Source organism: Glycine max, chromosome 16 (genome assembly GCF_000004515.6).
Source record: "Glycine max cultivar Williams 82 chromosome 16, Glycine_max_v4.0, whole genome shotgun sequence".
NCBI lineage: Eukaryota > Viridiplantae > Streptophyta > Magnoliopsida > Fabales > Fabaceae > Glycine > Glycine max.
Genome location: NC_038252.2, coordinates 6,271,533 through 6,291,806, shown reverse-complemented (window position 1 = coordinate 6,291,806; position 20,274 = coordinate 6,271,533). Strand labels below are relative to the sequence as shown.

The 20,274-nt window shown below is 30.6% G+C and overlaps 2 protein-coding genes across 2 annotated transcripts in view; one reads left to right on the top strand and one right to left on the bottom strand.

Annotated features, from left to right (window-relative positions):
* Positions 1–5,439, top strand: part of LOC100784831 (MDIS1-interacting receptor like kinase 2) — a 15,074-nt gene extending 9,635 nt beyond the window's left edge. Inside the window, exons 2-3 of the mRNA XM_026126143.2 lie at positions 4,114–4,735; positions 4,902–5,439. Of these exons, the coding sequence (XP_025981928.1) occupies positions 4,114–4,735; positions 4,902–5,263 (984 nt within the window). The 3' untranslated portion in view covers positions 5,264–5,439. The remainder of the gene's footprint in view (positions 1–4,113; positions 4,736–4,901) is intronic.
* A 10,106-nt stretch (positions 5,440–15,545) lies between these two features.
* On the bottom strand, positions 15,546–20,038 carry LOC102667040 (protein WVD2-like 7). Its single transcript, XM_006599001.4, has 8 exons — positions 19,859–20,038; positions 18,641–19,150; positions 17,768–18,133; positions 17,627–17,685; positions 17,039–17,114; positions 16,873–16,935; positions 16,325–16,423; positions 15,546–15,940 (listed from the first exon to the last, which is right to left on the bottom strand). The coding sequence occupies exons 1-8, from the start codon at positions 19,958–19,960 to the stop codon at positions 15,716–15,718; spliced, it is 1,500 nt and encodes a 499-aa protein (XP_006599064.1). The 5' UTR covers positions 19,961–20,038; the 3' UTR covers positions 15,546–15,715.
* Positions 20,039–20,274: the final 236 nt, after the last annotated feature.

The window sequence follows — 20,274 nt, the reverse complement described above, 5'->3', positions numbered from 1 at the left end:
TACACTATATAGGAGAAGCATGACACGAAAAGATGATAACATTTTTTTTATACCATGTCCACAATGTTGTCTGATAACTTATGTATCATTCCTACAAGTATAACAAATTTTCTAATACCATGTCCGCAACACTCCATTTAGTAATTTTTCTTATCATTGTTGGATGCACTAAAAAGCGATGTCCAATACACGTAATGGTAATAGCTCCTTGTAAATGCAAATATATATATATATATATATATATATATATATATATATATATATATATATATAAACACATTAATATGTTATTGTCCAAAATTGTTTGGAAAAACATGTGATGGATCAACACATCAATATCTGAAAACTAGAAATTGTCCTACTTAAATTAATTTATTATCAACAATAATTGGACATTAGGTAAGATGAACAGATAAATATTTAAAAATAGGAAGTTTTCCTATTAAAAACAACTAATATGTAAAAGATAATATAAAAAAAATTAGCCAATTAAATCCTATGGTTTAAAATCTTTTATATTAATTTTAAATTAAATGTGTACATTATATTTAAAACATAGGCTGTGTTTCAGGTAATTTTCAGTTTTGAGTTTTGAAAATTTAAAAACAACAATGAATTTTTATTTTTTATTTTTTAAAATTTAGTTATAGTTTTTCTCCAATATTTAGTTTCAAAATAAATTCATTTTAAAAGTTTCTTATCCTATCAAGTTAACTTAAAAATATTTTTGTGTGGTGATGACGATGATAATGACATTAACCACAATGGTGGTGGTGGTGGTAGTGGTACTGACAGTGATGGATTCAAGATCCTAAGTCAGTGAGGACAAATTATAAAAAATAAAATCAGTAGGTTAAATTATATAAATATACATAAAATAAAATATAAAAATATAAAATTTTATTTACAAATTTAGTGAATTTTAAAAAATGAGGGGGTGCACCCCCGAAGCCAACTAGGTCCACCACTGGGGACTGATGTTAGCAACAACAATAACAATATTGATGATGGAGGTGATGATGATAATGATTGCAATGATAATTGTAATAGTGTCGACGATGATAATAATGGTAGTGGATGCAATGATAGTAGATGTGTTGGTGACAAAAAGAATCATTGTCACTTCACAAACTTTTTTTATTTTAAAAATAAATATAAAATTGTTTTAAAAATGAGTTAAAAACCATTTGAGCTATATTTTTGTTAAATATGTTTTTTTTAATATTGTATCTCAAAATCAAAAATCAAAACTCACCACCTTCCCTAATCCCTAAACAGGAAGAATGTTTGGGAAGAATTTTTTTCCCAATATTTCAGCTGTTTTTATTGTAAAAAAGCTGTAAGTTTGGAACAATAATTTAATTTGTAAAATATTTTTTTTCTGAAAAAAGAAGTTGTATGATTGTGTGTAGGGTGCTCATGATTTGATTATTTAAATAACGTTAACCATAATTAATAAATTACTAGATTATAAGTGATTATAATAACTATAACTAATTTTGTATAACTAGTTATAATTTGGTATAACTAGTTATTATTTTTAAAAACGGTTATATAATCATTTATGAATATAACTAGTTATATAATTTTTTATTATAAATAACTGGTTATATAATATTATGGAAAAAATAAAAATAATTTATTTAAAATAATTATTTCTATAAAATTAGTTATAGTTTCATATCTATAACTATTTTATAAACAAGAATAAGTTATTTGAAATAATTATTTTATTAAATTGATTATAGTTTTATAATTATTTTTATATTACTGATTATTATATAACTAGTTATTATTATTATTATTATTATTATTATTATTATTATTATTATTATTATTATTATTATTATTTTAAAAATTGTTTTTTTATTGAGCAGCCCTAACTGTGTGTATGTGTGAAAAAGCTAATAGTTCAAAAAATTATTTGTCGTCTATCAAAAGTCCAAAGTCAAATGACAGTGACATGAGTGGCCTAAATTATTTTTGAAACACTTCGTCCCATAACAGTAGATACAATATAATATAGTTTTCTTGACTTGTTCAACAAAAGAAAATCCCAATATTTCTTGACTGGTGTTTTTTATTTGTTACTATAACTTTGGTGGTTGTATTACTGACGTTTTGCATATAAGTATTTGCAACAACCCATTTAATTGCATGCAAGTACTTCTCCTATTCATTTGATTGTATCAGACAATCGGTGATCAAAACTTTCCTAAAAAATTCCTCATGGTGTTCACATTTCCAACTCTTCTGTCCATGAAGCTCCAACCACTTTCGCTGCTTCTTGTGATGTACTTCTGTGCATTTGCTACTTCTTCTGAGATTGCTTCAGAAGCAAATGCTTTGTTGAAATGGAAAGCCAGCCTTGACAACCACAGTCAAGCTTCTCTCTCTTCATGGATTGGCAATAATCCTTGCAATTGGCTTGGAATTGCATGCGATGTGTCCAGTTCTGTTTCCAACATAAATCTCACACGTGTTGGATTAAGAGGTACGCTTCAAAGTCTTAACTTCTCATTACTTCCAAACATCCTCATTCTGAATATGAGTTACAACTCCCTGTCTGGAAGTATTCCTCCTCAAATTGATGCCTTGTCCAATCTCAACACTCTTGATTTGTCCACTAATAAACTCTTTGGTAGCATTCCCAATACCATTGGTAATTTGTCCAAACTACAATATCTTAATCTTAGTGCCAATGGTCTCTCTGGTCCTATTCCTAATGAAGTGGGAAATCTCAAGTCTCTTCTCACATTCGATATATTTACCAACAACCTCTCTGGACCAATTCCACCTTCCTTGGGTAACTTACCCCATTTGCAATCCATTCACATTTTTGAAAATCAACTCTCTGGATCCATTCCTTCCACTCTAGGAAATTTGTCCAAGCTCACTATGTTATCTTTATCATCAAATAAACTCACCGGGACCATTCCTCCCTCTATTGGGAATTTAACAAATGCCAAAGTGATATGTTTTATTGGAAATGATCTTAGTGGTGAGATTCCAATAGAATTGGAGAAGCTTACTGGCTTGGAATGTTTGCAGCTAGCTGATAACAATTTTATAGGCCAAATACCTCAGAATGTTTGTCTTGGTGGAAACTTGAAATTCTTCACTGCTGGTAATAACAATTTCACTGGCCAAATTCCAGAGAGTTTGAGGAAGTGCTACAGCCTTAAAAGACTCAGGCTTCAGCAAAATCTTCTATCTGGGGATATAACAGATTTTTTTGATGTACTTCCAAACTTGAACTACATCGATTTGAGTGATAATAGTTTTCATGGTCAAGTTTCACCTAAGTGGGGAAAGTTCCATAGCCTCACAAGCCTCATGATCTCCAACAATAATTTGTCAGGTGTTATCCCACCAGAACTAGGTGGAGCGTTCAACTTACGCGTACTTCACCTATCCTCAAACCATCTTACAGGAACCATTCCTCTCGAATTATGTAACTTGACCTACTTGTTTGATCTCTTAATCAGCAACAACAGTCTTTCAGGAAATATTCCCATCAAAATATCTTCCCTGCAGGAACTTAAATACTTGGAGCTTGGGTCGAATGATTTCACTGGCTTAATCCCAGGACAACTTGGAGATTTGCTCAATTTATTGTCCATGGATCTGAGCCAGAATAGATTAGAGGGAAATATTCCTTTAGAGATTGGCAGTTTGGATTATCTTACAAGTCTTGATCTGAGTGGAAATTTGTTGAGTGGAACAATACCACCAACGCTTGGAGGAATACAACACTTAGAAAGATTGAATCTCTCACACAATAGTCTTTCAGGTGGTCTCTCTAGCTTGGAAGGTATGATAAGTTTGACATCTTTTGATGTATCATACAACCAGTTTGAGGGTCCACTTCCTAACATTCTAGCCTTCCAAAATACTACAATTGATACATTGAGAAATAATAAAGGCTTGTGTGGCAATGTCAGTGGCTTGACGCCTTGCACATTATTAAGTGGGAAGAAATCTCACAATCATGTGACTAAGAAAGTCTTGATATCAGTTTTACCCCTTAGTTTGGCCATTCTGATGCTTGCATTATTTGTTTTCGGAGTCTGGTATCATTTACGCCAAAATTCAAAGAAAAAACAAGACCAGGCTACAGATTTACTATCTCCCAGGAGTCCAAGCTTATTGTTGCCAATGTGGAGTTTTGGTGGTAAAATGATGTTTGAGAATATTATTGAAGCCACAGAATATTTTGACGACAAATATCTCATTGGGGTTGGAGGGCAAGGACGTGTTTACAAAGCCTTGTTGCCTACTGGTGAACTCGTTGCTGTGAAGAAACTCCACTCAGTTCCAGATGGAGAAATGCTCAATCAGAAAGCTTTCACAAGTGAGATCCAAGCTTTGACAGAAATCCGACATCGTAACATTGTAAAGTTACATGGGTTTTGTTCACATTCACAATACTCATTTTTGGTGTGTGAATTCCTGGAGAAGGGCGATGTCAAGAAGATTTTAAAGGATGATGAACAAGCAATTGCATTAGATTGGAATAAAAGGGTGGATATTGTTAAAGGTGTAGCAAATGCTTTATGCTATATGCACCATGATTGCTCACCTCCAATCGTTCATCGTGATATTTCAAGCAAGAACGTTCTTTTGGATTCCGATGATGTAGCTCATGTCGCAGACTTCGGAACAGCTAAGTTTCTTAATCCAGATTCATCCAATTGGACCTCATTTGCAGGAACCTATGGATATGCTGCTCCTGGTAATTAATTTCCTTTCTCTATACTGATTGTGTATATCATGATATTTTAGTTTGTCTTTGTTAACCGTTTACAATATATATGTATATATATAGATAGATACTTCATTTTGTCCTTGTCACTAGTCATATTTTTGCTTAAAATAGCTCTTTCAAAAATTTGTTGCAGAACTTGCATACACAATGGAAGCAAATGAGAAATGTGATGTGTATAGTTTTGGGGTCTTTGCGTTGGAAATATTGTTTGGAGAGCACCCTGGTGATGTTACATCTTCTCTATTGCTATCATCTTCGTCCACTATGACCTCAACACTTGATCATATGTCATTGATGGTTAAATTGGACGAACGTCTTCCACACCCAACAAGCCCTATTGATAAGGAGGTGATATCAATTGTGAAGATAGCAATTGCTTGCTTGACTGAAAGCCCACGATCTCGCCCTACCATGGAACAGGTTGCCAAGGAGCTTGCAATGTCATCGAGGTCATCTTCAATGTCACCACAGACACACACAGAGATGAAAGACTGAACATACTAAACCATAAACATGCTCCAGTTCTACTTAGTTCTTTTTTATGTTTTCTTGTATTGTCACACACTTTTCTTATACTAATGTTTTTCATGTATTTCAAAAATAAAAACCTGTAAGCTTTACTTTCTATCCTCTGCTATTAAAAGGAAGGAAACAGGGTTAGCGTTTGCAAAGTCTTGTTTTTGCTCTAGAAAATATAGCTTAGATTTCTCATATCCCCTCTCGAAAAAAGAATACTATTAACAATAATTTATTAACATCGTACTTTTAGAGAAATTTCTTAATATTTGTTTCGGTATAATCTTAATTATAATTTTGATAAAACAATATACTTTCAAATAAAAAAGTACTTATTGGAGAAGTTTTATTTAATGAATGATAAGGACGAAACAATGGAGATGGGTTCATTGACGAGGATAAGAATCCTCTTGAGAGTATCACAAAGCCACGAAGTAGAGGCATGTGAGTTCAGACCAATGTCGTGGACCACTATGCAATTATGGTCTCTAACCGATATTTATGTGACATATTTAAGTGGTTTAATTTACGAAAAAAAATTAATAATATTTGATTTCATACTGTGTAAAGATTAATCCGATCCATAAACCTGATTCATATGAATACTTAATAATTTCTCGTGACAAGAAAACAATAGAAGTCTTAAAAAAATATGGAAGACTATCTCTTAACTTGTGATTCTTGGGATGAGACTATCTCTTAGTTTCTGAAAATATATTGTGGAATTTGTGGTATCGTCCGATCTGAAAAAAAGAAGTCTCCTTTGGCAGTATAAGGTTGACCACACATATAACCAGCCAACAACTGCAGAACAATTAACTAATAATTTAAGTTATTCAAGCATATGGCAGAAATTTAAATCTTTGTTATGCGATTAAAGTAATATGGCAGAAATAGTTTTTATAACAGGGGAAGTAATCCTCCTTCTTTTACCGGGTCGATTTATTTTTTTAGATAAAATGGCATTTTCCATTGTCACTTCATGTTACTCAAATTGAAGATCGACTCTCAAACTTAAATTAAAAAATTTAAGTGTTGATAATAACTCTTTGGTTGACAGAAATTTAATTCGTAGTTATGCGATTAAAGTAATACTTATAAGCACACAAGTTATCCATTAATTAATATTTTATTTCTTGAGAAGATTGGTTCCACTTCCATCGCTTTCGCATATATTAGAAAACCCCACCTATGGAAGATGTGTCAACGCCCCTCATCAATTGGCAGCTGTAAAATTAGGCTACCTTCCTAGAAAGATCCATATCGTAGAGAATGGTTTGCATCAAAGAAATTGAAGAGTGTCGGTAGTTAGCGTACAGGGACACGAAAAGCTTAGTGTATCCTATTTACTGCTGAACGCTTTTAGTAAGAAAGAGATCTACAGAAGAGTGAAATGTGTTAAATTTTTATTTAATTATTCATTTAATTTTTATTGTTGTAAAAACTTTTTTTCTATAATTGAAAATAATATATTTTTGTCTCCGTACATACTTTTTATGATAGTTGTAAAAAAAATCTATACTTAAAATAATATATTTTTGTCTCCGTACATATTTTTTATGTCAGAAATGTCCGAGAGAGGATAGAGTACTCCAAACTGGGCATACTTGTTCACCAAAAGTTCAACAGCTCTCTTTGATTCCTCCTAAGCTCCTAAACCCTAATCATGAACTTGATCTGAGGCATGAAACTTACTTCTATTTATACAAGATGTCCCGTGACAACTCTTGACATGTGTCTTCTTGCCATTGGCTCTCAAGGGTTATGCCTCTATATGTGTATGTATGATTATGGTTATGTTAAAAAAAATTAGCTGAAAAATTAGTTAAAAGTTGAAAAATGAGTTTATAGTTAAAAGTTAAAAGTTGAAAAAGTAATTTATTAAATTAGAAGTATTTGATAAAATTAGCTACTGAAGTAGATTGAAAATGTAAAATAATAAAATCATAATTTATTTTTAAAAAAAAAGATAATCAAGAAAATGAATAAATATATAAAGGATAAAAGTAAAAGAAAATATAAAAAACTAGAAGCTAATGGTTTAAAAAATATTACTTCAAACAACATTTCAAAAAACACTAAAAGTTATTAAAATATCACTAAAAAATTTGTTTACCAAACAAACAAATGAGCTTTTCAACTAGTACAAAAAAATTAAAAGCTAACTGAAATGTCTGACTGAACATAGTCCATGTCTATTTCGTACCTGCATGTATGAATGTGTTGTTATGTGTCTTTGACATGTTCTAATGATCTCAAGTGTCGTGCTAGTTAACATACAACTCAATAAATACTAAATCTATAAGGCATAAATACTTAAGTGTACTAACTACAATTGTCCTTTCATAACCTATCTAGATCAAATAGTCTACATCCCCACAAGTACTAAGCTTGTCACGTGCAAATGCTTAAGCATATTGCCATAATCAAATTCTCGAGGACCAGTCTCAGTCGAACGATCCACAACCTCAAAGGCACACTAAGCTTGTAAGGCACAAATACTTAAGTGTATTTTATCATCAAGTTCCTAGGGATTGGCCTCATCCATATAGACCATAACCCTACAAGCTAGCACTAAGCCTATAAGGTGTAAGTGCTTAAGTGTCCTCATTACAATGGTCCTTCTTAGGACTTGTCTCTGTGGGCCGAGCCATAACCTATAAGCATTGAGTCTATAAGGCATAAGTGCTTAAGTGTATTGATAGAGTTAGACCCTACGAATTTATTTTGGTCATGCGATAAACATCCTACTAAGTACTTGGATATCTATATGTCATGTTGATGAATCATTTTAATATGGTTAAACACATAATTTAGACTCTGCATATGTCTATCATAGATTTTTAATTTGATCTTGTTGAAGAAACAAATCACTTTATGCACAATGAGGATAAAAGATATGATCAAATGCATATGTACAAAACCACACAATAAAAATAGTGAAAGACACAATTTAAAGTGATCTAACACTCTTATATTCATGGAACATCTCAATATTAAATTATTATCAAATTAGATTTACCAAAGTATCTTTTAGACAAACTTAAAAAAAAAAACTCATATTACAAGCTTTTTGAACAAACTTGAAAAATCTCTCACTACAAGTTTTTTTTTAGCAAAACTCGTCTCTTCACATGACTCACTTTTCATGATTCTTCTCATCTTAAAAAGTTTTGTTTATAGACCTTGTATCCCGTTTTTAAATAAGAAATAAATTCTTGAAATAAAGATAATAACTTTAATTTAATAAGATTTTGACATGGTCCCCACCTTAATTATAATATTTTTTATAATATAATTATAGTGGTAAACATTTATATATTATAACAAAATCATTCACGTTTTTTAATCCATGCAGATTGAAAATAGTATAAAAATGATTATTATATTTACATTTCTTGTGCAAACTAATTGTGATTTAAAAATATCTAAAGTGTTTGGTTTCATATTAGAAATAAGGACAGGTGAGTTTAGTAGTGTTGCTCAATGGTCATTGGTCACACTTGATTTTATCTTTGAACTTTGAACATATATTGTGTTTGGTACTTCTCCTCAAACATGGATCAAATGGATAAACTGAGTCACCTTTGAAGCTACTTTTAGGGGCTTATTGATCCATAAAAACGCAAGTCTATTAGCTAACATTTTCTTCTTCCATATATCATAATCTCCACTACGCATCTTTCTGGTTCTATATTTCTTCCAAGAACCATCAATGTATAAGGGTGTTTTTAGGTTTCAGAGAAACCTGCAAGTCACCATATATAACAGATCTAAAGTTGCCCCCAAAGTCTTCATAGACAGAGCGTCATTATTGACTGGATAATTGTTTTCTTACGGGTTTTAAAATCAATCTCACTATTCTACATTTCAATTAGAGGTTTATTTATTAAAGTCAAAAGCAGCTTAGATTCAGCCTGTCAAAGTTATCTGCGGTATTTAGATGAGCCAAATGTCCAAGGGAAAGGAAAACTTGTGACTTAGTATTTTGTCAAAGAAAAAATTGTCACATGGTTGAGCCAAATGCAATATTCAATTTATACATTTTGCTGGATCTGTTATTTCATAACTATGATTAGAAATTATTATAATAATATATATGGTTTGTTCTTTTAATTTGGTTTAATTTTTCTTGTTTATATGTTTGTCTACAGTGTGACAGTGTGTAGTTTTCAACATGTATATATGTAGTTTAACTTTCCAATTGTTTAATTTGCAGTCTTTGCGGGGTAATTTTTTTATGAAAGAGTCTTTTAAGGGGATAATTATAGGAGCTTACTTAGTGACACTATCATCAATGTATAATTAGTCGTTCATACTTAATTTCACTTTTAAATAATTATTATAAAAAAATAATATGATACATGTTAATTTATGATTAAATGTGACTATAAAATTATTAATACATAATTTTTTTTCTCTATATTTATGCAAATATTTTAATTACTAAATTTATTGTAAAAATTTGATGCAAACCTAGTTATTTATTTTTAAATCATCATTGTATATATCGATATCAATATGATGAAATATGATTAAAAAAATGTCTAAAAAAAATATATAGGGATTGAAATCCCATTTTGGAAATTGCATACCTAAATCAATTCCGATAAAAAGTTTTTAAACAATATTTTGTGTGATAACTAATTTTCCATTATCTATTGTGCAAACAAATTAACATCATGTTAATTTAAATTTTTATTAATAAAACCAATTTTCGAAATTGTACTAATTCAAAATGAAATCTATTTATTAGGGCATATCTATAAAAACGCATGACATTGATGGTTAGAATTCGTGTGGATACCACGATGCCCCTACGTAGAGGGAAGACAAGCACAGATTCTGCGATGATTGTGGGGCAATGGATCATGCTCTCAGTCTCCGAACTTGTGATTCTAGAGATATGAGACCATCTCTGAGGCTAATATCGAAAGCCTCCCATTTGGACCGTGGCTGAAGTCTCCTAATTTGTCAGTATAAGGCGAAAGTTGAACCTGTTATACCTTATCTTTTTGGGTGACCACCCTAGACAAAGTCTTTGATTTTCCCGTGAGATGTAAGTATTTTCATAGTTTCCATCTTTTGATGGGTTATCAGATTAATTCTAAATCCGGGATTAATCACTTAAAATTCTTTTATGATAATCGAATCTAGCTTCAAATCTCCCTTTTGTTGATCTAACCAAAGGTATTTAAAGTTTTTTATTTGACACCCAAATAATCATATATCACTGGATCAATCTATTTCTTGCGACTTCTTGAACTTTAAATTAACTTTAATTAAAAGGACTCAAATGTTGAACCAATTTCTCTCCTTTAAAGTTTAAATGTAACCCACAAGTACAGAACAAGTAACTAGTAGTTTATACGAATGAAGCAATATCTTTGAATAAAGAAGTAATCGTTTCTTCCACACAAAATAAAGAAGTTATTGCTTAATTGATATTCTATTTCGTCGAAAATTAGTTCCATCTCGGTATGTGAAAACAACCCTATGTCCAATGCAGGACTAAAAAAGGAAACTGAACCTTTAACCATCATGCACGCACCTATTGAGGATATTTTAACGTCCACATCTATTGCCATCTGTCAAATTCGGTTTCATTGCTAGAAGAAGCAGAACATCTTCAGACCAGAGGGACCCACATGGTTTTCATGAAAGAAATAGTGTGTGCAGTAAGAGTGTCTTCTTTATGCGGAAAGATAATAGAAATGGAGAAAAAGGAACAACAAAATGACAGTAAGATTCACATTTTTATATTTTAATTCAAAAATTTTATCTTTATTTTTTTTATAGCTATCGAATGGGGAGGGAAAACAAAAGGGGCGAATGAAATAAAGGCAGTAGATGGTGAAAAAAAGAACCAAAAAAAGAAAATTTGATGTATGTAGAACGGTTTTTCCCGAAGTCAAAAAATGGAAACGACAAGTCAGAGAGGGTGGGACGAATAGATTACCTGTATGTGGTGAGTGGAAATGGGAAAAGCAAGAGGTAGATGAGGGTACGGAAGAGTCTAAAAGATACATGACTTTTTCCCTGTATTTAAAATCAATGAATATGACATCTAGCTACTAGGATACATCTTTTAGTCTTTGTAGTGTTGTTGATCGGTTGCAAATTTTCAATTTGTTCTTATTTGAAGAAACAAATCACTTCGCGTATAGTAAGGATAAAAACTACTATAAGACACAGTATAGACCACAAAAATAAAAATAAGAGAAGATGTAGTTTAACTGTTGCCTTTATGTACAGAAACATCTCAATATTTATTCATTATCAAAACATATTACAAGTTGTTCGGATAAAGTTGATAAAGCTCTCATTATAAGGTTTATGGACAAATCTAAGAAACTCTCTTCATATGACCCTCCTCTCACATATATAGGATAGTAACCACCTCTTCTGTCTAACTTGAGATAGTAATGACATATTAGATTCAATTCTTATAATTCATCAATTACTAATTCGGTGATTTGTGTAGAAAAAAATGAAAGGGAAGTGAGGAGGGTGAGGGGAAGTAGAGCTGTAATAAGGAGAAAGAAAGAGAAAGTAAAAAAACCTTTTGGTAGGGACAAGTGGCATTATTAGCATAAGCACTTAAACAATTCTCAGCAGAGTAATCAAATTTTCATCAAACTAGTGTTTTTCTTTTACATTAAATTAGTTGTGTTTATCCCAATGTATCAAGCCTATTATTAATATATGATAAATATTTAAATTAATATTCTCTAATTGAAAAGATTTGTACATCTATTTAAGGTCTAGTTGTATTTATATGTGTGAGAATGATCTTTTTAATTGAAGATCATTCATATTCAACTTTTACTGTGTGTAAAATTTTCTTAAATATAATAATACATTACGAATAATATTAATCTTTGACCCGGTGTCCATGGTGAACTTAGGACTAAAAACAAATATCCTCTCTTATAGTGGCCATGGCTTTATAGAAGAAAAAAGGGGGGAAATTACAAACTTTGTCACTCATTGCATGTGCTTAATTGCACCAATATATTATAAACTTAATTTAAGTAGCACTTTCAAAGTTTATTGTTTTATGATTTTTCATTTTTGTTTAATAACAATGAAAATATAGCTGCATGAAATTTCTTACCATATTTTGGGTTCATTTAGTATTCCTGATTGAGCTCTGTAAATTTACCCATAAACTCATAAGTAAATTTTTAGATAAATCCAAAAATTTCCAGAAAATTTTTAAAATTATAAATAATACTCTAAACATATTTTCATGATAAATATTATTTTATAAATTCTTTAAATTATTCACAAACTGTTTCATAATTATATATTCTTAAATTGATTTATTAAATCTATTATTAGTTAAATTTTCAACAGAAATTATTTTCACACTTTAGATACCTTTAAATAATATTTTGAGCTTTAATTACATTCTTCTTGAGTTTCAAAACCTTCTTTACTATTTATTCTACCCTTCCCAACGACAACAACTATTATTATATTTTCCATGATGTTAATCGTTACTTTGAGTTAACTAAGTTCATCAAAGGTTCCATTTCATTATTCCGGTTCCTCTATTACTCTTTCTTAAGAGTAATTTATCAAACAACCCCGAAATAACAATATTATTGTTGGTCTAAATGGAGAAGCAATGTAAATTGATATCACAAAGACTTTTTCTAATTAGAGAATTAATGTAATTAATAGAATCATGTAATCAATTAACTTGTTATTGTCGTCTAAATATAAAAGTAAGCCTCTTGAATTAATTTTTCCTTGAGTAATTGGATACCTTCATGTTGCAATTGATTACTAAGTGCTTAATGTTCAATGAACTTCTAAGATTTCAAAAACAACCAATCAAACCACAATAAATGATAAAACTAGGCAAGAACTAAACTAATATCTAGTTCTAATCACAAATGCCTAACTCTAAACAAACAATAGAATATCACACCCATAAAACATGTTTTGGCATGCAAAATGATAAAAAAATCAAAACCTAAGCTATGAGGATGATCCTTCAATCAAGCCTTCAATCAATAATTACCACATACTCAAAGAGAAGGCACTATAGTGGCAGCTTTTTCGGATCTGGTTAACTTAAACCCTAAGTTTGATATGTCTTAACAAGTTTACACCTCATGACATCATGGGATACTAACTAATGGGGATACTATTTTGGACATAGCCCAACCAAGGCCCAATGAAATCTAAACCTCATTCTCCAACTCCAAATGCATATAAAGCTCAAAATGACTCTCAACAACAACGACGGCATCATAATGAGTTCAACCACAAACCTTACTATCCCATTGAAAAGATAAAGACCTTTTTCATAAAAATGACATTATATCAACCTACTTTATCAAAAAAGGACGATAAAAATCAATGGAGTTCCAAACCCCATAAATGTCTAATGTCTAATAATCTTTTCTTAGACTTATATAGACTTAGACTATATTTGATAACGTATTTTAATTAGATTCAATTTTTTTTATTTGTTAAATTTTTTTTTAATTATTTAGTAAATAATTTTTTTTAATCAATTTAATAATTTCTAATATTTTTTGAAATGTTACTTCAAGTAATATTTTTTAAAACACCAGTTTCTAACTTCTATTTTTTTATATATTTTCTCCTTTTTATCTTTAATACAATTATCAAATTTTTTTATTATCCTTTTTAAATAAATCATAAATTTATTATTTTTCTCATTTTATAATTTTTAGTTACTTCTATAATTGATTTTACTGAATATTTATAATTTAATAAATTAAATTTTTAACTTCCAGCTAATAACTTCTAACTTTCAACTAACTTTTTATTTACTACTATCTTTTTAATTAATTTATCAAAAAGATAACCTTAATTTAGGATACATTCTACTACAAGTAAATATTAAAAAAAAAAAAAGCAAGTTCTTGGGGGCTGCACTTGCTGCAGGCTAAATGGATAATGGCTAGCTTCGTCCCTACTTGTGAGAGACCCATAGAGGTTCCGAACAGGGACAGACCAACATTATGCAGGCTAAATATTAAGTAATTATTTTTTTAGGGATTCAATTATGTAAATAGTTTTATTTAAGTTCAACATAAAAAAATGTAAGTGTTATTTATTTATTTTATATTTTTTAACAAAATATTATATTCTTTTGTAGTATTCCTTGTAGAAATAATTGTATCTTTTTTCTAGATAAAATATTTGAATATCATATATATTTCTTGGTCAATGAGTCAAACAATTATAATATGATATTGATAAGTTAAACTTTGAAATACACCAACAAATATGTTATCTTTCAATTATTATTTTTTCTATATGCTCTTTGCTTCTTTTTTTTATTGTTTTATCTTATTTTTGTTCTTCTTGCTATTGTTTGTGAGATTTTATTGTACTTTTGGGGTCTTGGATGAATGAGTCTAATATGTGTTATATAATTTTTTTTATTCATAGGAATTCAACACCGTACTAAAAAATTTATAATACTTATATACATTATTCAATTAACTGAATTAGACTCTTTAATGTGTAATGTAAACCTTAAAAAATTATATTATATATCAAGCTGCATCAAAGGTTTGTCATAGTTTATTTCTAAAATTGTAATCTTTATTATGACACATAATTTTTCTTCTTCTATTTTCCAATTATTTGAAAGCAAATTATTTTTCAATATTGTTGGTTACTATTGTCATACAAGATAATTTAATGAGTATCATAATTTATTCTAATTTAGTAATCTTTATGAACATGATAAGATTTTTTGTAAAAAAAATGTTTAACATAAATACCAAATTTTATTATAAATTTATTAGGATTCTCAGTGGCATGTAAAATTGGTGATTGTCATATGTAATTTTGGATATTTTAAAAAAATTGTTTAATTTATCTTCTACGTAAATATATTCTCTATTATATAATATTAGATTATTTTGAAAAATATATAATTATAAATACTTTGTATAAATTTTTATGTTAGTATATTTATTGTATTAATTTTAATTTTTAAACCTGGTTCCCCCAGTCAATAGATCCTGGGTCCACCCCTGGTTCAGAACTTTCATTTGTTTCCATAACAGTATTCATTTTTTTAAGGAACATGTGGATATGAAAAAGTTTAAAATAAAAATTAATTTGTCGGATTAGTTAAATGAATTATAATTTGAGGAGAAAAATAGAAGTAATTTTACTTGGATGAATAATATTTTATGAAAATATTTAATATAGATATAGATCAACAATGGACAAAAACACATAGTGAAGGTGAAAGAAAAAATACGAGAAAAAAGAAATAGTAATATAAGTCATGCCATAGGGTCATACCATACAGCCATATACCCAAAACACGCACACCAGAAGCCTCATTTTCATGAAGCTATATTTACATATTAACTATGATCTTTGGCTACAAAAGTAGAAGTGCATTACACATTAATAGTGTACTCCCTAAAATTGTTTGTAATTTCTATCATTTTGATTTCTATGCTGAATATTTGGAGATGTATTTTCATGAGTAGTAATCATAGAGGAATTTGAAGTGCGAGGCAGAGTCATGGTGCCACAATTCTTTCCCTGGAAAGGTCTATTACGAGGTAAAGAACTTTTACTCTCTACGACACTTAAAGTGGGTTTTCTTCCCTCTTTGGGTGACTCAGGAGGTGTCAATCGATCCTGCAAGAAATCATCAATTAAACAAATTTATGTTAACTTTTCAATTCTTGGGAGAATAAGTAGCAAATTCGACATGATACAATACATGAATATGACATTTTTGTTAAATTATGATAAGAAATCTTTCCATATGATAATTTCTCATGTATAACCTAGATATTTTAACATCCTATGTACAATATTTCTTTGAATTGAGTTTAGGACTACCATGTGTAGATTGATGAAAAATTGAAAACCATATGTATGTGCCAGTCTCCAATCTTACAACAATTTCTCTTGATATGTAATCACGCATTAGTATCCTATACGGTTGCAATTCGGATACGTCATGAATTTTGAAGCATCCATGCATCTTATTATTTGTAAACAAATGGGAAAATATACCTTTTTTGATGCTTCTCTATCCTGGTAAAAATCAGGTGATGACCCTGCTATGAAACAAATGCTCTGACGTAGTTTTCTAATCTTTGTGTCTGCTTTCTCCTGCGTGTCAGAGGATTCAATGTTACTGATTAAGATGAAGAAACCATGTAATATATATAAGGCTTAAATAATTTTTAGGTCATGATATATATCTTATTTTTGTTTGACTTTCTGATAAATTATTTTATAGTTTTAAGTCTATGATATATTAACAATTTTGTTTCAAGTCTCTGTCGTCAGTTAAGTGATGATATGACATTATCCCAATAACTGATATATATTAAAAGAAAGGTAGAGATAATGTCATATCATTATTTAATTGACGATAAGGACCTGAAATAAAAAATTTAATATATGAGAAACTTAAAATAACAAAAAAAATTATAAGAGACTCAAAACAAAAATCGAATATATATTAGATATCTTAAACATATTTAAGTCTATATATAACGATTAGAATGACAATTTACACTAGGTGTTAAATCTGTTGGTTTTACATGTCAACCCACCTTGAATTTTGTATGTGGCTGCACTTTCTGTGATTCACTAGCATTGCACACTTTCTCAAGTTTCTGAAATCATGAAGATCAGCAGGCAAAGAAAGATAAGAAATTAAATAAATGTATCAAGGCATAATCAGTGAATTATAAGAGAAAAGTAAAGAATGAGTTTCACCTTCTTTCTAATTGAAGCTCTTTCTTCGGTGCTCAACCTAAATGGGGAGGATATAATGGGGGTTTTCCTTTTACTTCTGCATCCATTTAAAGCATTGGATAAGTTAGTCTAGAAATAATAACCACAATTAAGAATCCTCTTCGGGGTGTAGCTGTAATTGCTGTTGAAGGTACTTGCCAAAATCAACAAATCATCCACTTATTCACTAGTACTAGTTTCCCAAGGATGAGAAATGTTTTTGCAGTTAACACATAACAACTCATATATGCACAAAAATGATATATAATCATTCATTCTCTTCATAAATTAAAGCCTAGCAGCAAACATGTTTCAATTCATTGCCATGGTCAAAAAATGAATGCCGCAAGACAGATTGCTTAGTTATTCTTGACTTTTATACTTGTTAAACAAGAGATTAAACTTACTCTAAATAGAGCAAGTGCCATTTGGGGTCATATGATGAAAAAATAGGTGTTTTGGACCTATGATTCTACAATATTTACATGGATGATGGCAGGATTTGATCCATTAGAAAAATAAATGTAATAAAAAAATGTCACGTGACTAACTATTTTTCAAAATCGTTACCTTTGCGCTTCTGTTAACGGAGTTAATGAAGAATGCTTTTGAGACTCATTCTTAGAAGCCTGCAAATGGAAGATCATAACAAAATTAAAGGTTTCGTAAGAGGGTGTATAATGAAATAGGCACATTGAGTCAGGACCATACCTTAGTTGTGGTCTTTATAAGAGTCGAGCTATCCTTTGAAGCCTTGGAAGAACTAGCGCCAACTCCAGTACTTCCAAATTTCCTCACCAATGATACGGTCAATTTATTGATTTCTCTAACTAGTGTGAAATTAAGTGACATGTGAGGTAACTTAGAAGTTGATCCTTCTTTTTTAGAAGAGGTTAGTGCAGGATTATTGCTCATTGGGGTAGCAATACCATCTTTACTAGAATGACTAGGAGATTTTGATTTCACTGGTGTAGAGTTGAACTTGGGGGTACCAATAACTTTTAACAACTTGAATGAAGAAACAGCTTGTTTCTTCTTGCCCGTTGATTGCAAAATATTCTGATCAAAGTTTGTACCCTGCCGCAATTACTACTTTTGTTCAATTACTATGTAGTCATAGTATCAAAAAAGGGAAAAATAATTCCTGGAAATAAATCAACGAAAACGACCTCAAGTTTCAGTTTCTAATGGGAGAAATTATTATATAGTCCACGGACTATGTGTCCTTACTTCGTCACAATCTCTATATAACACGTTATTAATTCTTTTCTGTAAATTAAATAATATAATGTAATGTAGAGATTGATCGACCACGTGATGTCACAAATTATGTAATAATTTCTTGTCCTTTGTAAGTGTTTCACTAATCGAAAATAAATAAACCTTAAATTTTAATGTTTATTGGGAGAATTTATTATATAGTCCAGAAATCATGTGGTCCTCACTTCCTATCCATCTCCATGTGACACATCAACTCTTTTTATAAATTAAACAATATAATTTTGTGTCACATAGAGATTGGACACAACCACATGGTCCCAAACTATATAATAATGTCTTCTCCTTTGATAGTGTTCCACTAACCTCTTCACTTGGCTCCTTGTAGTTATCAACTTTTCCAAGCTGATTTTGCAACTTAACCACAAAAGCTTGGTGATCTATCAGTGGTTGAGCTCCTCCTAACATGTCACTTTGAGGTAAAGCAGCATCTGTATTTGAATTTGAATTATAGGTAGTGGCATCTGGCTCAGAGTTAAAAACCTGTGCATTTTCTTCAAGGAGAACTAGCTTAGATTTTGGACTAGTCATGTTCAAATTATGCGTGTTATCAACTATGGCCTCTTCTTGTTCTTGCTGTGTCTGTGAGGCACTGTTTGCTTGTTCAAGCAAAGCAGCTGCCTTTTGAGCAGCAAGTTTCTTGTAGTGAGCTTCAAAGAAAGCTTTCTTCTGTGCAACCGAACCGGGCCGTGTAAACCTCTCTGCCTCTTCAACATAGCGGTTGTGAGAGAAAGTAGACCATTTCTCCCATGCCAGGGACTCTGGCATGAACCTCCCAAATGAGACTGATTGTCCAAGTGCATTATTTGGGTTGCTCTGAAATGCACAAGTTTAACAGGCTTTTCAAGGTGAACCTCAATGGTATCATAGAATATTAGAAAAGATTTGGAGATATAAGATTCACTTGGTTATAAAAATAAGAGAGAGGGAGGAATTGATGGTGGGTTCGAGTCTCCCCTTGACAAAAATTAACATATTAACAACTAACATTTCCGGTTAAACAATAAGAAAAAATAAGGTTTTAAAAAATGGTGTGCATCAGTGATTTTGGCTGCAATGGCAAGGATTTTGGAATTTCTAGGACTGTATCACAACTATAATTGTTGCTAAATCAGCTGTATTTCACTGTAATTTCACGCAAGATAAAAGATAGCAAAAAAACCGTGATCAGATTTTAAAACCTTATTAAAAAGTCTAATTACTACTAATTGCATCCTCTAGAAGGTACTGTGATATGGTTTATTGAAACCCAATTCATTAAAATGATTAATAAGCAATAATAAGTGAATTTCTAAACTCATTTGTATATATTATGAGAAAAGCTAAGGTAACCATTAGGACAAAAATTGGGCAAAATTGAACGACTGAAATTTCTATTTATGTGCTTTTGTTCCCATTTTCCAAAAACTAAAGGAAAAGATGAACGAAAACAAGGGAAGTATCTGATGGCAGTTCACAGAATTCAAGAATCCAAGAACAGTACAAAATCTTGGGTACAGAAGCGACTGTTAAATGATCACTGACCTTGTTGGCTTCTTTGGGAAAGCCAGAGGCATAACAGAATGGTTGTTGTTGCATGAGACAAGCTGATGAGTCTCCCTTGTTTAATTTCTCTGCTACATACATTCAAACCTAAAAAATCCAAATTTTGCTATAATTGTATTATAATGTAATGTGATGTTATCCTCCTTGGTAGCATCGTTGGATTTAATTTTATGTGGCCGTTTTGCAATCATTTGAACCCGGTTCAAATTTGAATTTTCAAATAAAAAGCTGAGCAAGTCCATGTGATGCGCAAAAGTCTTCAACTGATTCAAAAGGAGTATCAATATATCATAGTGCAATCTATTTTAGTTCCAAAAAAGTGGGGTCTGCCAATCATGTTGGGAGGAGGGTCCTCAAATCTTTTTCATCTTGGTGTGGCCCACATTGTGAAAAGA